We start from the raw sequence: 18,468 nt of genomic DNA on the forward strand, positions 1-18,468 counted from the left end.
AACTAAAAAGGTTTTATATACTTTTAAGATAATTAATTGTCCTAGAAAACAACCATATTTTTAAAACCTTTTATTTTTCTAAAATATAATTAAAATTTTCAAGAAGTTTTAACGCATAGTTTTTATTTTTTTAACAACACATTAATAATTATTTTAACAATATCATTTAAATTGAAACATATTGAATATTTATAATCGTTTCAATATTTTCTTGTACGAAATTAAAAAAACTTTGCTAAAAAAATATTGTAAAATTTGTATAATCAGAAACCTGCTAACTGATCAATTAATTCATTGAAAATTATTAAAAAAATAGCTGTCTCACGCGACTCGTATTGTTTTAATAAATAACGATTAAATTCAAAATTATTTGGCTAATAATTTGCAACTAATTAATATTCATTCAAAAAAAATCAATAAACAAAGCGTACTCAATGTCATCTCTCTTAAAATTAAGCAAAAAGCAAAACGCCCTTGAAACCAATTTCCAACCGCGCTGATAAAAAAGCCGGGAATTCACAGTTGGTTTGGTTTTTGGTTAATTTCATTTTCCTCCGTCAGTCACAAGTGCCGTCGAGTGTGTGCGTACGTTTATTTTCGATGGCACGTCATTTCACTCAATTATGCACGCCCTCCTGGAAATGGAACAAATTTGGTCCGGCTCTTCGGTGCGTGACCGGCCGAAAACAATGCGCGTCCAGCCAGGACTTTAACCCCAACAATCGAAACCACCAAGCCGAAAAATAAAACCGCAGCGTCAAAATCGAAAGTAGTTAATTGGCCAGCAAGAGAGAAATTTGCATGTCCATTTTTATAAAAAAGGATAGGCCCGCCCTGACATGCCGAAAAAATACGTGACTGGTGTTGAAATTGAACTGCTCCCCTCTCTGGAAAAAAATAAAATTGCGCTTTTTTCGGAGAAAAGTCTCGATTCTGATCAAGCCCGGTGGCAACGCGTGGCCTTTAGAAACACATAAACGCGCAGTAGTTTCGACTGCCGTTTCAAGTTTCAAGGTAGCGACCATCCATCACCTTTATGGGTCTCTGAATAATATCATTATGGAATGATTACAAGTTTACAACGCATTGTGGCCATTGTCAAAGCCAATCGGCGAGTTTCGAAATTCTCTATCCACTTCCTTCCTTCTCCAGACGTGATCAAAACAAACGCCGGGTATTAAAAAGTTGACGTCAGTCTCTTTCCATCTCCACGGCTCACTGGGTTTTAATAATACACAAAACACAAAAGCAGCAGAGCAATAATAGCGAACGACTGCCGAGAAACTAATTATCAACTCGCACGCCATCATGGCAGCATAAATAGACTAGTAATTAAAATTCACAACAAGTCGCTTTTTGCAAACAGCTGCCTTTCCTTGTTCGTCTTGATAAATATAGAGACTCGAATACAAAAACAAAGTTAAAAGTTTCTCTTTCAAAATGTAAGGAAGGAACCTTTGAAGTAAAATTTAGAAGAAGAAAAAATACAAAAATTAATATAGAGATATAAATTCATGAAAAACTTGTCACTTTTTTATCATTTGGCTAAGAAGTAATGTTACAAGATGGTATTTTTTATATATAAAAAAATGTATTTTCATTGGCTTTTTTAATTCTAAACCCCAAATTGATAAAATGAAAATGAAGTTAACTTTTTTTATTAATTTTTAGATCAAATTTTTCTCTTTCTTTCAGGACAAGAAAGTGTTTCAGGGTGGATGACACGGATTTCAATTCAGCCGCTGCACTCAATGATAATGGATTTCGCACGGATATAGGAAGTGTTAGTTTTTTTTCCATTTTCACTCGTGTGCATTCGCGCTCGCAAGTCTGATAAGCCGTGCTAATTTCCACTATCGCCCGAGCCGCGTTTCCTGTTCGCCGAGTGAAACTCTCTCATTTTACAGAATGTCGCATTCGTTCTTCTCTTCTCTCTCTTTTTTTGCATCGAAACCGCACTAGTGTGCGTTTATTTTATTATTTATTTTCTGCCAAGATGGAGCGTGACTCGGGTGTTTTGTTCACTCGAGTGGCTGCTGAAATCCAATAATAATATTTTTTCGCATGCGTGTGTATATCGAGAAGAGGACAGATGCAAAAAAAAATTGCGGCGTAGCTTCGGATCGAGTCAGTGACCCCGGCATTGTTTGTCCCGAAAGGAAGAAACAAGATTCGAGCGCGGAATAATCGATTCGAAGTTTTTTTGTTCACTCGGTTGCAAAACTAAACATTGTCGCGGTTGATTCATATAATGCTTTTGTAATTTCTCTCTCAATCATTATTATAAGTTGCGTACATATAAATTTTAATATAATTTTTCTTCTCCTCAGAGCAACCCCGCTCGAGGGCCTTGATAAAATATGTAATAATGATGGCGAGCAGTAAAACGATTATTTCGCAATCTAGGCGGCGCGTTCTTTCAATTATCCTCCCTCGGCGTTATCACGCACGGTTCGTAAAAGCGGTTTATTGGCTGCGGACGGACTGGCCGTCGGGGTCGATTTCGCACCAAGCCGCCTGAACTTTGACCTATCACACTAAATCATCGACTCAAATAGCGGGCCTGGAGTCGTAAAAAAGCGGGGCACAATGGCGCCGAAACGTGGCCAAATCTAATGTGATTAGCGTTAGAGAGATGCAGCTGGAAAATTGCTTTCGAACGGGAATTTCTTGCAAAACATCCGCTGTTGTTTGGGAATAAAGAGTGGAACAACGATATTGTTTCCAAATTTGGAGGAATAGGAGATTAGCTGAACAAAATTAAAATTCCGATCTGGAGAAGACAAATGTTTTGAAAAAATATCAATAATACAATCATTATAATATGTATTAACAATGTAGCTGACTAATTATTTTCTATAAAAAAAAGTATTTTACTATTAAAATCTGCTAACATTAATTAATTAATTTTACCAGTTCTGATGAAATTTATTACATTTAATTCATAAAGCAACAAAAATTCACTTAGTGCAAATTTTCAGGATCATCCAAAATTAAATATGAGAGCCAAATTATTTGTCAGAAATATAAAAATTACTTCAATTTTGACATTAAATTTTCTAAAATATACCAAACTATTCCAAAATTTTTAAAATTTGATTTCATTCTATATTCTGAGGTAAATGTAAATTTTCGGACAATATTCGCTGAATAATTTAATTTTAACTCTTCCTATTGCTCAACTTTAAAAAATGGATTTTGTTATACTTTTGAAAGTCTACTAACAATCCATGTTGCATCATCATCATAATAATTCGCACAAAATATAAAATTCATGCATAAAAAGCAGAGCATAACCGTGGAAGGTTGTTTTGTTGGTGCCTTTCGAGCGTGTTATTAAATCTCCCGCATGTGCAAGTGCGGTGAGGCAATTGCAGAAATGCGCCGGACTCCATTGTTACTCAACCGAAATTCTCGCCGAACCAGCCACAGATAAAATCAAAGCCGGGCAAGCTTGTCTATCAAACAATAAAATATCGCCGTGTGTTGTGTGGATTTATCTGGCCACTTATCTTGGGTTGATATCGAATCTCGCCGAGAGATAATTACGTAATAATAACAACACTGGCCTAGCGAGTACCGCAATTATTATTATTATTATTGTTATCATTTCCTCTCTCCAAACTCGGTTCTAGATTTTCTGCCTAATGCGAATATACACGCAGAGGAAATTATAATACACACGACGGATTTTTAGAGCGTATTTGGAAAGGTCACCTTTGGTTTTTTTCGAGTGGTGTTTTAATGGCTCAGAGAGTCAGAGAGGATTATCTCGTGACATATTATTATTTTGATTCTGGGATTTGTGTCTGGCTGACGCAATTTCTTTGTTGCGTCTCTGGCTCGTCTAGAAGCATAGCTTTCTATTAGGAATGGAAAAAAAGAACACATAAAGTGAGTACTTACGAGCTCAGTGTCAGATGAAAAGGCAATGAAAGTTTCTTATAAAATTAAGGCTTAAGGTTATAGCAAAAACATACTGAAAATTGTTAATGTAAAACATATTTTCATTTAATACAAAAAGATTTACCTATTTAGCTTTTTTAACAGTTTAATAACAAAAGTTATTTTATTATAAATTTTATTATTTATATAAAGATTAATTTACTAAATAATCTTCTCACACTATCAAAAAAATTTATATATTAGAAGATACATTTGAGTTATTTATAAAAAAAAATTATAAATTCAATGGCAAACCTCATTTTGTCATAAATGATAAAAGATATTATTCGTTTTGGTAGCTTTACTTCAGATGGTTTCAGTGTGGACTTGTTAGAAATTCACTGATACGTTGAATTGACTGATAATCGTGTAAATTAAATAAGATTACTGATATGACATTTTTACAGTGTATGCCACTCATAAATATGCAAAATAATAAAAATAAAGTAATTTATAAAATATTTTAACAAATAATATTGAAAACCAGCAGTTAACTTCTTGAGCTAGCAGATCGGGTAGAGCGACTGTCTTCTGTGTTTCTCACAGACATTAAATATCATCATGGGATGGTAAATCAAGCAAATTCAAGTAAAAAACACAACGTTAGAATTTACCAAAAAGGATTAAATTGACCGCAATCGTGCCTCTTATTAAAGTGACTAAATTTGAATGAAAAGTATAGCTTTGGGTGAAAAATATACATGTTTTTTTTTGTATCGACAAAAGTTGAAAATTTTTTTGCTGTTGGTACAAATATGGACTAAAACAGTATAAGATTTTTAAAATTAAAGATAATTAGAAAAATAAAGTAAGTGACTTTTTTAGGTAAAAAACAAGTAAAATATTTTATTGGTCTACATACAAATCGAAATAAAATCCATCTATTAAATTGTAATGGTATCATTAGTATTAGTTTCTAAAAAAAATGCGAGTGCCCACGACCTTGGCTCACATTTGATTCAATCGCAGCAGACGCGGCAACTCATCTTTTTAATCTCCTATATAATATGCGCACTTGAAAGCGCAGAAAATCCCACAGACGCAACATCAAATTCGGAGAAAAGTCTGAGAAGGGCACGCACAATTAATTCGACTCGAAAGTCCCGCTCGTCTGGCCGCGCGGCTACTGTTCTCATCGCGCAAGGCCACTTGGAAGAGGAACATTGTGTGTTTGTCTGCGAGCAGATTAGATGCTGCAGCGCTGCTTTAATGCTGACTGATGATGCTGCTTCGGATTCTTTATGCATGAGCGCTTCTAAAAGGGATTATTTTCAACGCGAAGAAGAAGAAGAAGAAGTAGCAGCAGCTTCAATGATACGTACGTGCGATTATATAAATTCAAAGGCGCGCGCGCGTGTGTGTCCGGCTCTTGCAGACTCGCAAGACTGAGGCAAATTTGTCGCCGACTTGAAATAAAACATCTTGCTTTTATTATACGTCCGAGAGTTGTGCATGGGCGTTAATGATATAATATAACATTGTTCGCCGCGGCGTGCCAATAAATTACGCGTGCGCTGCCATGTGTGTATTTTACAAAAGAATGAAAACTTTGACGCCGCTTTTCTCACACCATTTTGAAAGCTGAACCGGTTAAACACGTGTTTTCTATTGTGTTGGACAAATATGGCACTTTCCGGGAATATCAACACAACTTTTGTCCACACCTATAATTAACCTTCCGACCTCTCTCCGCAGCCAGGTTTGTTCTAGGCTTTTGTATTATGCAGGCAAACAAGGAAAGTGTTGAGGATATTCGTTATAACTCGCTCAGAGACTGTTCAAGTGTTTATTGTTCACCAATGCAAACTAAATTTAGGTTTTCAATGTGTGTAGCTTCATAAACTGGAGCGTGTTTCACATCTGTTGATGGACCACTAAGGACTATAATAGATGCAATAAAAGAGAAGGAGGAAAATCTTAATTTGTTAATTTACATTCCTAATTCAAAGTAAGATTATTAATTATTATTAGATTAAAAACGTTTATTGTATTCATAGGAAACAGCACTAAATTTTTATACTAAAGTATACAAGTTGCATTGTTGAAAAGATGCGGATAATGAATAATTTATGCGAACAAAAGCAAATGATGAAACACATAATTATGTATGTAAGTTGGGTATAGTTTTATATTTTTATATAGTAATTATGACTCAGAAATATAATAACAATCAATCAACTTAAATAACATATTTATAAATCCAAGCATTTAACAAAAATTAAGTTTCCCGAGATCAATTTAATATTTCTTATTATATAACTTAGAAAACTTACATTGAAAACAAAAGAGATGACTGGATTAATTTTGTGAATCATATTGCACGTGGTAAAATTGTATCCAACCCATAATTATATAAAAATATAAAGTTAAATTTGTTTTATTTGACTTCCATAGGACGAGCTTGCATTTGATCATCTTTAGCTTCAAATCTATTTTCAAATATTACAATTTAATAACTTTAAAAAAATATATATTAATCGCATTAAAATTTAATAATAATTAAAGAAATTAAAATTATTAAATGATAAATATAATAATAATGTTAATTATTATTAACAGAAATAATTATTATATTATTTAAGTTATACTGTAGAACTTGGACAATTTTTTGTCTTGCCTCCCAATTTTGCAATTCGGCAGAGGTGAAACCTGCCGTGCAAAACCGCACACGCCACACTACTATGAACAAAGCAGGTAAATTTTGCACGTAGCGACGCAAAAAATCCTTTGTCCAAAAGGGTGGCAAACCGCACGGAAATTATCGAATGTCAGCACCGGACCCAGATGGTTTGCAAAACAAAAACGCACGCGATAGTTAAGGCCACGCCAAAAGCAATTATAATAACTTTTTTAGATCCACGCATCATAGACCGAACGCTTTTTAATATCCTATTCTATTTATGTGGGTGACGTTGGCCGAATTACTTCGCCCGGCAGGGATTTCCCGTGCCGAAAAATAGGTTAATGGCCAAACACGAAATTCAAAACATGCATTGTGAAATGCGCGAAGAAATAAAGGTTCGGTTGAGAGAGGAGAGGTCGAGGTGCGCGCGCGAGGATAAATCAAGTCGGTGCCTGTTGGGATAGGAACACTAACAAAGGGACAACACCCATGTGCATAAATACACCGATAGGAAAGTCAAACGGCGCGCTGTCAAAATTAATAATAACTGTTCGAGCGGCACCTGGATGATGAGGAGGAGAGATGCATCTTTGTTGTTATTTTTCTCCAACGCCGCGCGACTACGAGTTAAGCTTTCTCCGAAAGGATTATTTTAATTCGACGGGCTCGTTTGGAAGAAGAAGTGATATCATCGCTTTTGTCATCCAAAGAGGTCAAATAAACTTGACTTGGAAAATATATGTTTCGTCCGGAATCAATCCTGCTTGATTGAACTAAAAATTAATCATGGTAAAAAAGAAAAAAATTAATAAAATAAATATTTTTATTACAAATTTTTACTTCCCTACAAAAGCAAATTCAATACGTATTATTTTAAGTAAGCCGCGAGTGGTGGAAATGGAAATTAGGATGAAATCATTGAAAAATGTAAAAAAAAAACTTACTAATGATTGGGATATTTTGTGTTTTGCAGCAGCATGAAAAAAAAAACTAAAATTACCTTATTTCCATTTCCAAACATCGATTTATACTAAATGAATTAAATTTAAAACGTTTGTATCCTTTCTCACTGTATTTATTTGATAGTAATATTGATATTATTTCAGCAATCGTAAAATCTAAAGAAGATACTAGCTACGCCAATGAAGTTCTGCAATTTCGTTCCCACATTATATAAATTGAATATAGTTTGATGCAATAATTTATTAATATTTTAACTAAAATAATAAATATTGAACTGTGTAAATATTTATCAAAAAAGGCTCATAAGAAAAGTAAATGTCAAATAAACAAGAAAAATTATTATTTAATTAAATCAAATGTCAAAATACAATTTTTAAAGTTATAATTAACAAAGTATAAAACGCAAAAATTTATTATTTATTTAATGTTTTTATTAAAATGTTTATTATTTTTTTAATCGTATCTTTATAATCCAGGTTTTCCCTCTGGCCTTTTTGGCAAGTGAGCGGCGCTTGGGCATCGGTGCGATCGACCTGTGCCCAAAAGAGGCCTAAATTCGGCTGCAAGCAGAGCATCGCAATCCTTGCACGTCCGCGCTCATTCGCTCGGCAGCGTGTTTATTTGTGTGCAAAAGCCTAATACTGTTAGCCCCTTTGAACTGTAAACGCGGCAAGAACGGAATGAATGAATGGCTGCGCGCATCATAATTCTGCCGGCAGCATGAGCTGAATCAAAATGAGCGGCTCGCTCTCGATCCAAGTGGATATCACGACGAGCTTGAATTAATAGAAAAGAATAAGGAGTAAATGAAATGTGCCGCCTGAATTCAAAAGGTGAAAAGCACCAACTGCGCCTTTCGCGATTCGGAGCTAGGGCGTGGGTAGAAATTTTTAGCGGTTGCCCAATGCAATACAAAACAAAATTTAGATTTTTTAAATGAACTCTTACTTATGTATATAGATATGTGCAAAAATATCAACTGAAGAACGCTTAATGCTGTAAAATATTTAATTGAAAACAATTAAAAATAAATTACTAGAAAGAAATATCTTATAACATCTAAATTGAAATATCAAAATAATTAAAACGACCTGGCTGGGTCAGCAGAAATTAAAGATTGGCAATGCAATTTAATAAAGATCTATGATGAAAGTTAATTTAAATAAAATAAATTAAATTACACATTCCCCTTAAATTTTTAGGTTAAGCCGCCCATAGATTTTATTTTTGTAACTTAGTTTTGGTGACATTATATTTTTTTAATTGGATAAAATTTGAATCAAGTTAGGTTAGACTAATTTAGATGTCATTTTTTTTTAGGTTATAATCATTGCAAATTTAACGAAATTTTATATTGTAAATGATCAGAAGATCATGATTATTGGAAATTTCATTTTTACAAAAATGCAAACCTAAAAAATGTATAATTTCAAAATTTGAAATTAACTAATCCATTATTGGCATTTCTTTCTATTTTTATTGATTTATTTTGAATAATTTAAAATAAAATTTGATTATGCACCGATTAGCATGCAAGTTTCCATAATTCTGATTCCTATTTAATTTTCAATTAATCCGTAGACACAATCCAATGCAATTTAAGACACTTTAAATTTATTTGCAAGCTCTTTAGTGAGCAATCGGTGCTCACAGTTAGTCCAAATCGATCGTGGCAACAAACAGAGGAAAGTTCTGTGGCGATGCCCGGCGGTGTTGCACCGATTGTAACAATGGGAAATAAAAAGCAGCACCTGCGCCGCCTCCTAATTGCGCGCAGAATATCGGCCATAATTCACCTCGCGTTCGGCTCCTTCAACGATGCTAAACGGCGATTAGCGGAATGAGCTTTCCAAAGGTCTGCACCTCGCCGCGGGGACCAAAACACATAAACGCAAAAGGTGCTCGTCGTAAGTATTTTCTAATTTCACTGCCCGGATGGAAATTATGTATCGAACAAAAATCTTTCCGCATAGAAGCGAAATTTAATGGGCCTTGATGGCTAGATAAGGAAGTGAACTTTTTCACGCAGAGTTACGCATCGATCTAGTTCAGGAACTTCTTTCTCTCGGTTGTTTATTTGAATGTGTGTGGCGAGGATACAAATCGCTCTCGACAGCCTGTCAGCCGACCAATGGCTATTCGGAAACAACATTATACACGCAGGAATGTATTTGATCTCTGGAGAATTCTCCGATATATCTCGCGGCAGATTTATGCGAGGGATTGACCAGCGTTCTTCGGCTCTCCGATTACAATTCAATTAATATCGCCGGCAGACAGACAATAATTTTTTTGCTGATTTAAATTTTGTTTCGTTAAAAACTTCCACATTTTATACTTCTTTGTTTCTAAAATATGAAATGAAAATTTTAAATTAAAATTGGGAATTTATTTTCATGAAGATTGGAATTTTGATTGGAATTTAGCTTCTAGGAAAATTCTTTATTAATATTAATTTTTTAAGGTTTTAAAATTGTTTAACAATAGTTATCTCCTAAACGTTTTATTTAAAAAGAAAATTGAATACATTTTAAAAGTATAAACATAATTTTAATATAAATTTAAAACAAATTCTATGGGAAATATCACCTGTTTGAAGATTTGTATAAACTTGTATTTTAATATTAGCTAACTGGTTTTTTTTCTTTTTCTTTTGAAAAGTGTCAATTTTAAATTTACAAATAGTCCAGATAGCTCTTTAAAAAAATTAGAATGATGCTTTTTTACAATTAATTTTTAATCATAATGACACCGTCTCAAAGATTTCATTGTCACGATTAATTTAATAATGCTTTTTTTACAATTTTTGTGCCATTTTACGGCATAAATTATAATTGATACTATCTTACCTTGACTTTTGTATTATTTTTCTCTCTTAATAAAAAAAGACAATCATGGTTGTGTTTCACCTTAATCGAGGAAGGTCACTAGATCATTCTCAAAAGTGATGAATTGGGTGTAACCTCGCGTTATGACAACTTCCACAACATTTGAAAAGCACACATCATTTAAAGAAATCATTAATCAAATCTTATAGGAGCATAAAATGTGACCGGGAACTTGCAATTACCATTGATATTTATTACCGATAATGATTTATTAGAATCGGTTATTGCGCAAAGCAAAGTCGGTGTTATTATTACAATCGCATTCGTCCACAAAAAACCTTGGACACTTGAATAAATCGACGCGACTGGAAGCTCAGACTTTTAATTGCCCTTTTGGTTTTCCACTCGAGCTGCGCCGAAGAAGTGACAGCGTTTCTTTCGCCGTGCAGTACATTTATGGTGAATTTATTACGTCTCCATCAGATATAATTATTGCTTTTGTTGGTTAATGCACGAACGGTATGCGCAGTAATATAATTACACACCCTCGTCTGCCTGCGTGCGCATGCCTGCCTGCCGATGGAAATTATTGTTATTTCCTTTTCTTAATTATAAAGCTGGCGAGAACGAGAGAGAGACGTTTGGATATATCTGATCATTGCGAGGAATACTGCTGGCGTGCATTACATAAAATATGTATATTCATATAAAGAGACACACACCGCGAGTCGAAAGGGCTTTTAATTAAAGCTCCACTTTCGTTTCCACAGATGTCATTCTTTTCTTCTCTCGAGAGCAGAGATTGCCTTATTTGACGAGAGGAGCCATTAAATATCAAATAAAGGGGCTCGGTGCGCACTTTGTCTCGCTCTAAGTACACGAGCGCACGGAACTGAATGTTGAATTTCTGCTGCAGGCAACCGTCGGTGTATTCTAGATTCTTGAAATCAAGTCGCATATTTCTCACATATACCATACAAAAGCTTCGAGCTAAACGCCCAGGTGCTTTCAACTGCATGTTCAAGTCAAGTGGAAGTTTAGTGTTTTTATTCTCAACACTGCAATTATTTCAAATAAAAGATATAAAACTTCAAGAAATTGAAGAAAGGAAAAAAATGGTGTAAATAGTTGCCAAAATTCAGCGTAATTTTATAATATTTGGCTGCAAATTTGCGATTTAACTATTTAGGAAGTTACAAGATTCGTTTTGGTCAATGGTTTGTTTTGATGAATTTCGTTTCTTGTAATATTTTTTACATGATTTTGAGTAACCTATAAATTGATCATACGATAAATTTTGGCCTTGATAAAAAAAATCCAACAACAAAAACTTTTATCGGAAAAATGTTTCTCTGGATTTTCCTTTAAAATTGGAGCATTGTTTATATTTTTTGGTGGTTTTATAAACAATAAGTCAGTTTTGGTAAATTTAGTCTGCTTTAGACACTTACCTGTTTTTTTTTCTGCTTGAAATTGTAGGCTTATTCAATGATTCAATTACGAGCTTAAGTAAGAAAAAAAAAAATTTGGAATAAAAATATCTTCAATATTTCCTGTGCCAAAAAGATAATTTTGCATTGTTTTGATATTCAGCCTTTTAATTGTCTCCTGGATCTTTTATCATAATTAACATACCAGGTTGATTTATAAACTAATTGAAATGCATTAAAAGAACTTTAAACTTGTCTTTTTCCCCATAGAAAATTGAGTACATATTACTTGACCACATTGCAATCAACTGTTGGAATTTGGCAACTCTGTGTGCAGAAACCATCCATCAGTCGATATAATCAATCACCTCTCCTTCGACGAAAACCACCACTGATCTTTTTTTCCTCGTTTTTAAGCAATGGGAGATTTATATTTATTTTGCGAAAAGGGAGCGTCTGTTTCATTTTTCCTCTCGTATAATATATAAAATGAACATCTTGGCAGATCCAGAGCTCTCTGGCGATGTTAGCTGAATGATAGCCTTTGTGGCCGGAGAAATATTTCGCAACCTGGTTAACAAGCAAAAAACTTCACGTCAGGGCACATACATATTTTGCTGCCGTATATATTTGCTCACAAAAACACACTGGGCGCAAAAAGAGGAGGAATGCCAACCTTGGCGATGCATCAGACATGCACGAATCCGGCGGAGACGCGAATCTCATTCAACTCTCGATTCGGCGTGCAAATTGCAATTAAAAGGAAAAAAAGAAAGAAGAAGAAGCTGCTCTTTCTTTTCTCGCGGAAAGTGGCGGCATAGGAGGGAGTAATTGCGTCGCAAAGTCAAACAGCAGGCCGGATATTGGATGGCAAACCTGCGCACCGCCAGCAACTAATGGATCGGCGTTACGGGCAAGGGTGTGGTGCTCGCATACCTCAGGAACGCTTTGTTTGTTTGCACCAAAAAGTGCGGTCATCTTTTACGCAGTTTCGGGTAAAAAAATACGGAATCGATGTAGCTTTCAGAGTTAATTGTCATTCTGGCAATCAAAATCGATTTGATATTTAAATTTAGTTGGAAAATATTTAATTTTCTTAACAACTTTATTAAAATTATGAAGTTCGACCATAATTATGTCAAGTATTAATAAATTATGTATAATGATCATTATTGCAATGACAAAAGATAGCCCCAATTGTGGGCGTTGAGGATTTATATTTCTTAGTAAAAGTAAAAGTTATTTGTAAAGATTGAATGTCGCATTTATTTGATATTTTGTAAAAAACAAACAGTTTTGATAAAAATTTCAAAAGAAAATTTTCTTAAAATAAAGTTTCGCAGATAAAAAAGACTTTAAAAAAATTAGTATTTCATTTAATAATTATAAAATATGGTTAATCTAAAAGTAAAAATTTATGAAAGAAATACTTAAATAAATTAGCTTATTTTTTTTGATAAATAAAAAAAGTTTATATCCTTTTGCGCACAAAAACATTGAAATTTCCTAGCAAAATTATTAATTAGTATCTAATGAACAATTATATATAAAATTTTAACTCTACCTTCATTAACACCGTCTTTTCTGTTCATCCTCCTCAGTAGCGCAAATGTAAAATTTCACTTTAAAAGCGTGTCCTTTTCTCCTTCAAACTATTTTCGCTAGCTAAATTCCACCAAAGTCTATAGAAGTGGCTTTTCCTCTTCGTCAGCAGACGCATTACAAGGCACCAAGTAAAGGATTTAAGACTTTTTTTGCGCGCAGAAAGCGGCGCCCAACAGGTTGCTTGCTCTCTTCTCTCTCTTTGCTCGTCGTATGTGTGGTGTGTGTGTTTGCCAGCGACTTTTTAGCGACTGACTGACTAAAACTGGTTGTTCGTCGGACCAGTCTTGCCAGTCGCGCGGCCATTAGCGAAACAATTTCGCTGCGCCACAACATCCCCGGACGAGAGACGCCAGCATGAGAAGAGGAGAAAAATTTATTTAAACTGGCAGGCAGATCCCTTTGGTGTATTTACACTGGCTCGATTTATATTAAAAATTAAAAGCGGCACGCACGCGGTTCCACGTCGTAATTAATTCAAAATTTCTCTTTTCATGATTCATATTTTATTTAATGCCGCTCTGTCGTCGGCCAAACAATTACAAGCGCGTTTTATATGCAAATTAGCAGAGCTGCGAGGCGGAATTGAGCCGACGAATGTATAATACATATCAGAGTCGAGATTAATTACTCGGTTTTGCGATGAAAAATAATTAAAACACGAAGTCATTAATATAAATTTCTGTGTTGTAATCCTCCAGCTGCATACAAAACACGCGGAATGCATTTATGGTTTATTCTAGCTTCCCACGCACACTGACCCAAATCCGAACGCCGGCCATTATTTATATCAAGCTCTCCATATATGAATTTTACGCCAGAGTCTAATGACCGTTTTGGCAATTATGTTCTCGAAACGGCTCGTTTGTGACCGATTAGATAATGATGATGTCAATTTGGCCAATCAGAGTGGAAAAATTGTTGTGACAGAGCAAAAACAAACAAACAAACCGAAATATAAATCTCATTATGCTAATTTTCAAGGTTGCACGCCGAATCGCTGGTTTATTGTGACAGAGAACGACACGCCTCTAATTTACGTATTGTCTTCCCAATTGATATTGTGAGAAATGCAGTGTTCCGTGTCATCACGATCAAATTGCTGTGCATTTTTATGGTCAACTCAATAGGAACTGGGAGGAAATGAGAATTGAAAGAGCAACGGTAACGAAGAAATCAATGCATTTAAATAAAAATAAATGATAAGAAAGAAAGAATAAGTGCAGTGATCTATTTTAATTGGCGTTATATTTAATTAAATAATGCTGATTTCGGCAGAATTTTGGACAAATCCATGATTGAGTACGAAATATAAAAACGCCCCTTCCCTTACCCTTTGTTAGAATTGAATTAATATTCGGACTTATTTTTGCTAAAAATAAGTTTCAAAATCGATGAGGCAAGAGATGAAGATAATAAAAATGATAATAAAACAATTATTCAGTTTTTTTTAAACTCATTTTCAAAAGTATTTTTTGCTTTCCTATATTTTATTTCCATTTCACCAATTTTTTTTTTAATTTTCCTGTAAGGGGCTAATATGTGTGAATAAACATAAAGAGCTGATGTTAAAACCAAAACTGAATAATACAATTAATAAATCATCTGAAATGTTGAGGGAAAAAAAAGGAAAAAAGCTGTATGTTTTTGTTGATACATTTTTTAGTTTAATATTTTTAATCCTGAATTATTATGGGGTATGAATGTTTGACCATTCATTTTAATCTTTAATAAACTCTATGAAATTTATTTAAAGAAAGTTTCAGTTGATTTCAAGGACTATTGATTTAATTTTCAATTTTATATGATTTTCTTTTCTTATTTTCGTAGCAGATAAATAAAATTGATATATTTCGTGAAAGCCTGTTGACAAACGGTAGCTTTCCCTCCAGCTTCAAAAGTGCCTTTCGCTGTCCAACCCTTGAACATCTCAAGCAAAAGGTTTCGCATATTATAATTCCTAATGGAATTTCACGCTCGGCGTCTTAGCCTGCCAAAATAAGCAGCTCGGAAAGGGCATATCACTTAAACGCGCTCAGACACATTTTCTCTCTTTCTCTCCCGAGATAAAATCTCTCAAATCTGAGGTCCCTTTTTCGCGTACTTGAATTGCGCATTTGAAAGTGGCTCACAGTTAAATTGCGAACTGTCAACTGAAATAAAGCGAGGCAGAAAAAATTGATTGCCAAGATCGCGTCTCTCAAGGACGAGCTGCATCAATTACATTATTTGCTCGAGCGATCAAAATAATTTATATAAATATGGTCATGTGAGCACAAAGTAACTCTCCAAGCTACATTTTCGCACCGACCTTGTGCTGTCCATTTAAAATCGGTGTGTAAAGATAATTTTTTTCTGTCGCCTCTGTATAATGGATGTATTGCAAATTATCGCTAATTATCAAAGCGAAATTGACACGTCCAGCGAGCTCGGTGGAAATTTACAATTTACGACCTGCGAAGTGTGCAATTAGCAAATTGTAACCTAATAAAGCAAATACACAGCAGAGGAGGGCGGTGTTCGCTTGGCTGAATAAAAAATTCAGCCCTCGAGGCCAACGTGGCTGACGTCCGGCGCCTCTTGAGAGTAAATAAATTTTATATTTTTACACCAGCGAGACCGCCCCTCTCGCGCTAATAGATTTTTTTTTCTTCTTGTTTGAATAACGCGCACGTATATTTATTTAAATTTTAGAGAAAAGTGAGCTGCGAATCGTCTCTCAGCCAAATCGCGCACATTCAGTGACACGGTAAGGGCAGTTTTGCGTCTCTCTTTCGTTGTGTTTGTTTTACCTTTCGCGATCCGCATCAATTTGTTTGAATGTCCGCGAGAACTAATAGCCGCAGCGAGAGCGAGGTTCTCAAAATAAATACACCCGTTTTGTGTTCGGCTCGATCGTGCCGATTGATTTTTCACTTCTTTTTGTTTGTTTTGATTAAGTGTTTAATTGCGCTAGGTGTCTGTTGACGTATCGGTTCGCTGCCATTCAAATAAGGAAGTCCCTGCGCTCAGGTTAACACTTAATTAAATACAATTACACCTCTGCGATCTAATTAAGGAGAGAAATGAGGCAGAACCACTATTTTTTATATGTTCAGTGCTTGCAATCAAGGCCACGTGCCATACTATATAGTGAGAGTGAGTAAGTTGTCTATGTTGAATTCGATATATAAACATATCGGTGTTGGATTTCATTCTAATTAAGACTTAGCGGATAGAGCACAGCTTGAAATTCGAAGCTGCGGGTTCCGAAATGGAGAGAGGTGCTGAATAAATGCAGGCCATTTTGGTCCCGTGTGTTCACTTTCACACATGGCCTTAGGAGAGAGTCCAAATTAACTATCAATAATCGCCTTGCTACATTTCAATTTGCAGTTTTATTATTGTGCTTGAAATTTAATGTTTTATTACCATTATGAATTGAGCTTTTAAGAAATTTAATTGAATTCATGATGCGGTAGGTGAATTACAAAATTGGAACTAAAAAAAAAAAAATCGCGGAAAAGTTTCAGATGTCTGTTCTTAGCTTCCAAAAATTTAATCTCACACACACTGTAGAATAATTATAGCAATTATTAAAATAAATTTCTGAAAAATATAACAAAACGATACAAAATGTAAAAATATTTTTAAACGTATCAAGTTAATAAATATAATTTAATAACAATATTATAAAAATTAATATTTACTGTGTTAAAAAATTAATATGTGCAATTTAAAAAAAGATATAATTATCAATTTTGACTTGCAATTTCTAAATTACCTTAATCTAATAAACTAAATATAAAAGCAGTACAGCTAAGATGTAGAAACAATAGCGAGCAATACAATTGAACACGCAACAGTAAAATCGTGTTGGCTTTGAGTGCACATTAGAAATAAATCTCGATTTGCAGGCACTTCCTGGATTCAAATAAACGCAAAAGCGCAATAAATTCACCCAAATCCTTCAATCATCGGCTCACGATTTCTCGCGGATCGTGCTCGCGACGTAACGAAAACATCACTCTCGCGCGACTTGACAAATGAATAAGTTGGTATTTTCACGAGCGGCTGCACCGCTGCAAACACATGCATGCAAGTCTGTTTCTGTTCTTGCACATTACAATTTTTTTCATTTCGCGAGTGGCGCCGAGAGCGAGTTTCGTTGCTCAACATGGAAATCGTGTATGCGCCGGAGAATGAAGAAAAAAAAATCACCGCGCTCTGACCCACGTCACGTCATCGGTGTATAAGGTGCGACTTGAAGGGCTTCTTCGTCCGTAACGAGCAATCAAGACCAGGTAATTCAAACCTTCAGGATGTGTTGGTGGTGCGGTGTGTGACAGCAGCCGCATGTCACGGGACAGCCCTGAGAACGCTGCGGGACAAAAAGGAGCTCTGCGAATTCCGCGGCGTTGTTTTCCATAATCTGCGCGCCTCGGCTGGACACGAGATATTAATTAGCAGCGCCGTTAAAAGGAGCGCGACACACACCAGAGAAAGAGAGACTTAATTACTTAATACCGAGACCAGAGCAAATGGCGTGTTATATGTGTGTATGAGCCGCGACGAAGGTCTCTTTCTGTCACCAACACAACACACTCTGTCAATTCTGAATTAATAAGGAGATGTTTAAAAAGTGTGCCATATAAAAAAGAAAAGTAAAAATTTACGTTAGACTAGACTGATCAATCAATGGAGAACATTTATTGATGAAGATCATATTAATTTTCAAGCATAATTGATTCTTTTTTTTTCAAATATCTGTAAACCTATAGTATAAGGTTTAATTTAAGTAATTTCATGACTTATTTTAAATCTGTTTCATTAAGTTTATAATAAATATTGAATTTGAATAACGAATAAACAATTTTTGACACTAGTTTGACACTTTTTAATAAAGTATGCCTTCTTTTCACTATGTAAAATAATTAATAATATATTATCTAGGAAAAATAGGTGAACTTTAATATTTATATTTTCAAACCATCATTTATTATTCTTCTAAATAAAAGAAGATTAAATAAAATTAGATTTCGGTACTGTAGATCCCAAAAAAACTTGAATTACTTTAATTCTGTTGTTTTAAAACTAA

At 34.5% G+C, this 18,468-nt stretch overlaps 1 protein-coding gene across 9 annotated transcripts in view; it reads right to left on the minus strand.

The window, feature by feature from the left end:
- LOC132193357 (rho GTPase-activating protein 23) overlaps positions 1-18,468 on the minus strand; it is a 98,153-nt gene that overhangs the window by 17,320 nt on the left and 62,365 nt on the right. Inside the window, exon 1 of one of the 9 annotated variants that reach the window (XM_059613979.1) lies at positions 13,354-13,631. The exons of the other annotated variants lie outside the window; for them this stretch is intronic. Within the exon in view, the coding sequence (XP_059469962.1) occupies positions 13,354-13,359 (6 nt within the window). The 5' untranslated portion in view covers positions 13,360-13,631. Of the gene's footprint in view, positions 1-13,353; positions 13,632-18,468 lie in introns of those variants that run through there. 9 annotated transcript variants of the gene reach the window in all.

This window comes from Neocloeon triangulifer, unplaced genomic scaffold, assembly GCF_031216515.1.
Source record: "Neocloeon triangulifer isolate White Clay Creek 2 clone unplaced genomic scaffold, ASM3121651v1 ptg000004l, whole genome shotgun sequence".
NCBI lineage: Eukaryota > Metazoa > Arthropoda > Insecta > Ephemeroptera > Baetidae > Neocloeon > Neocloeon triangulifer.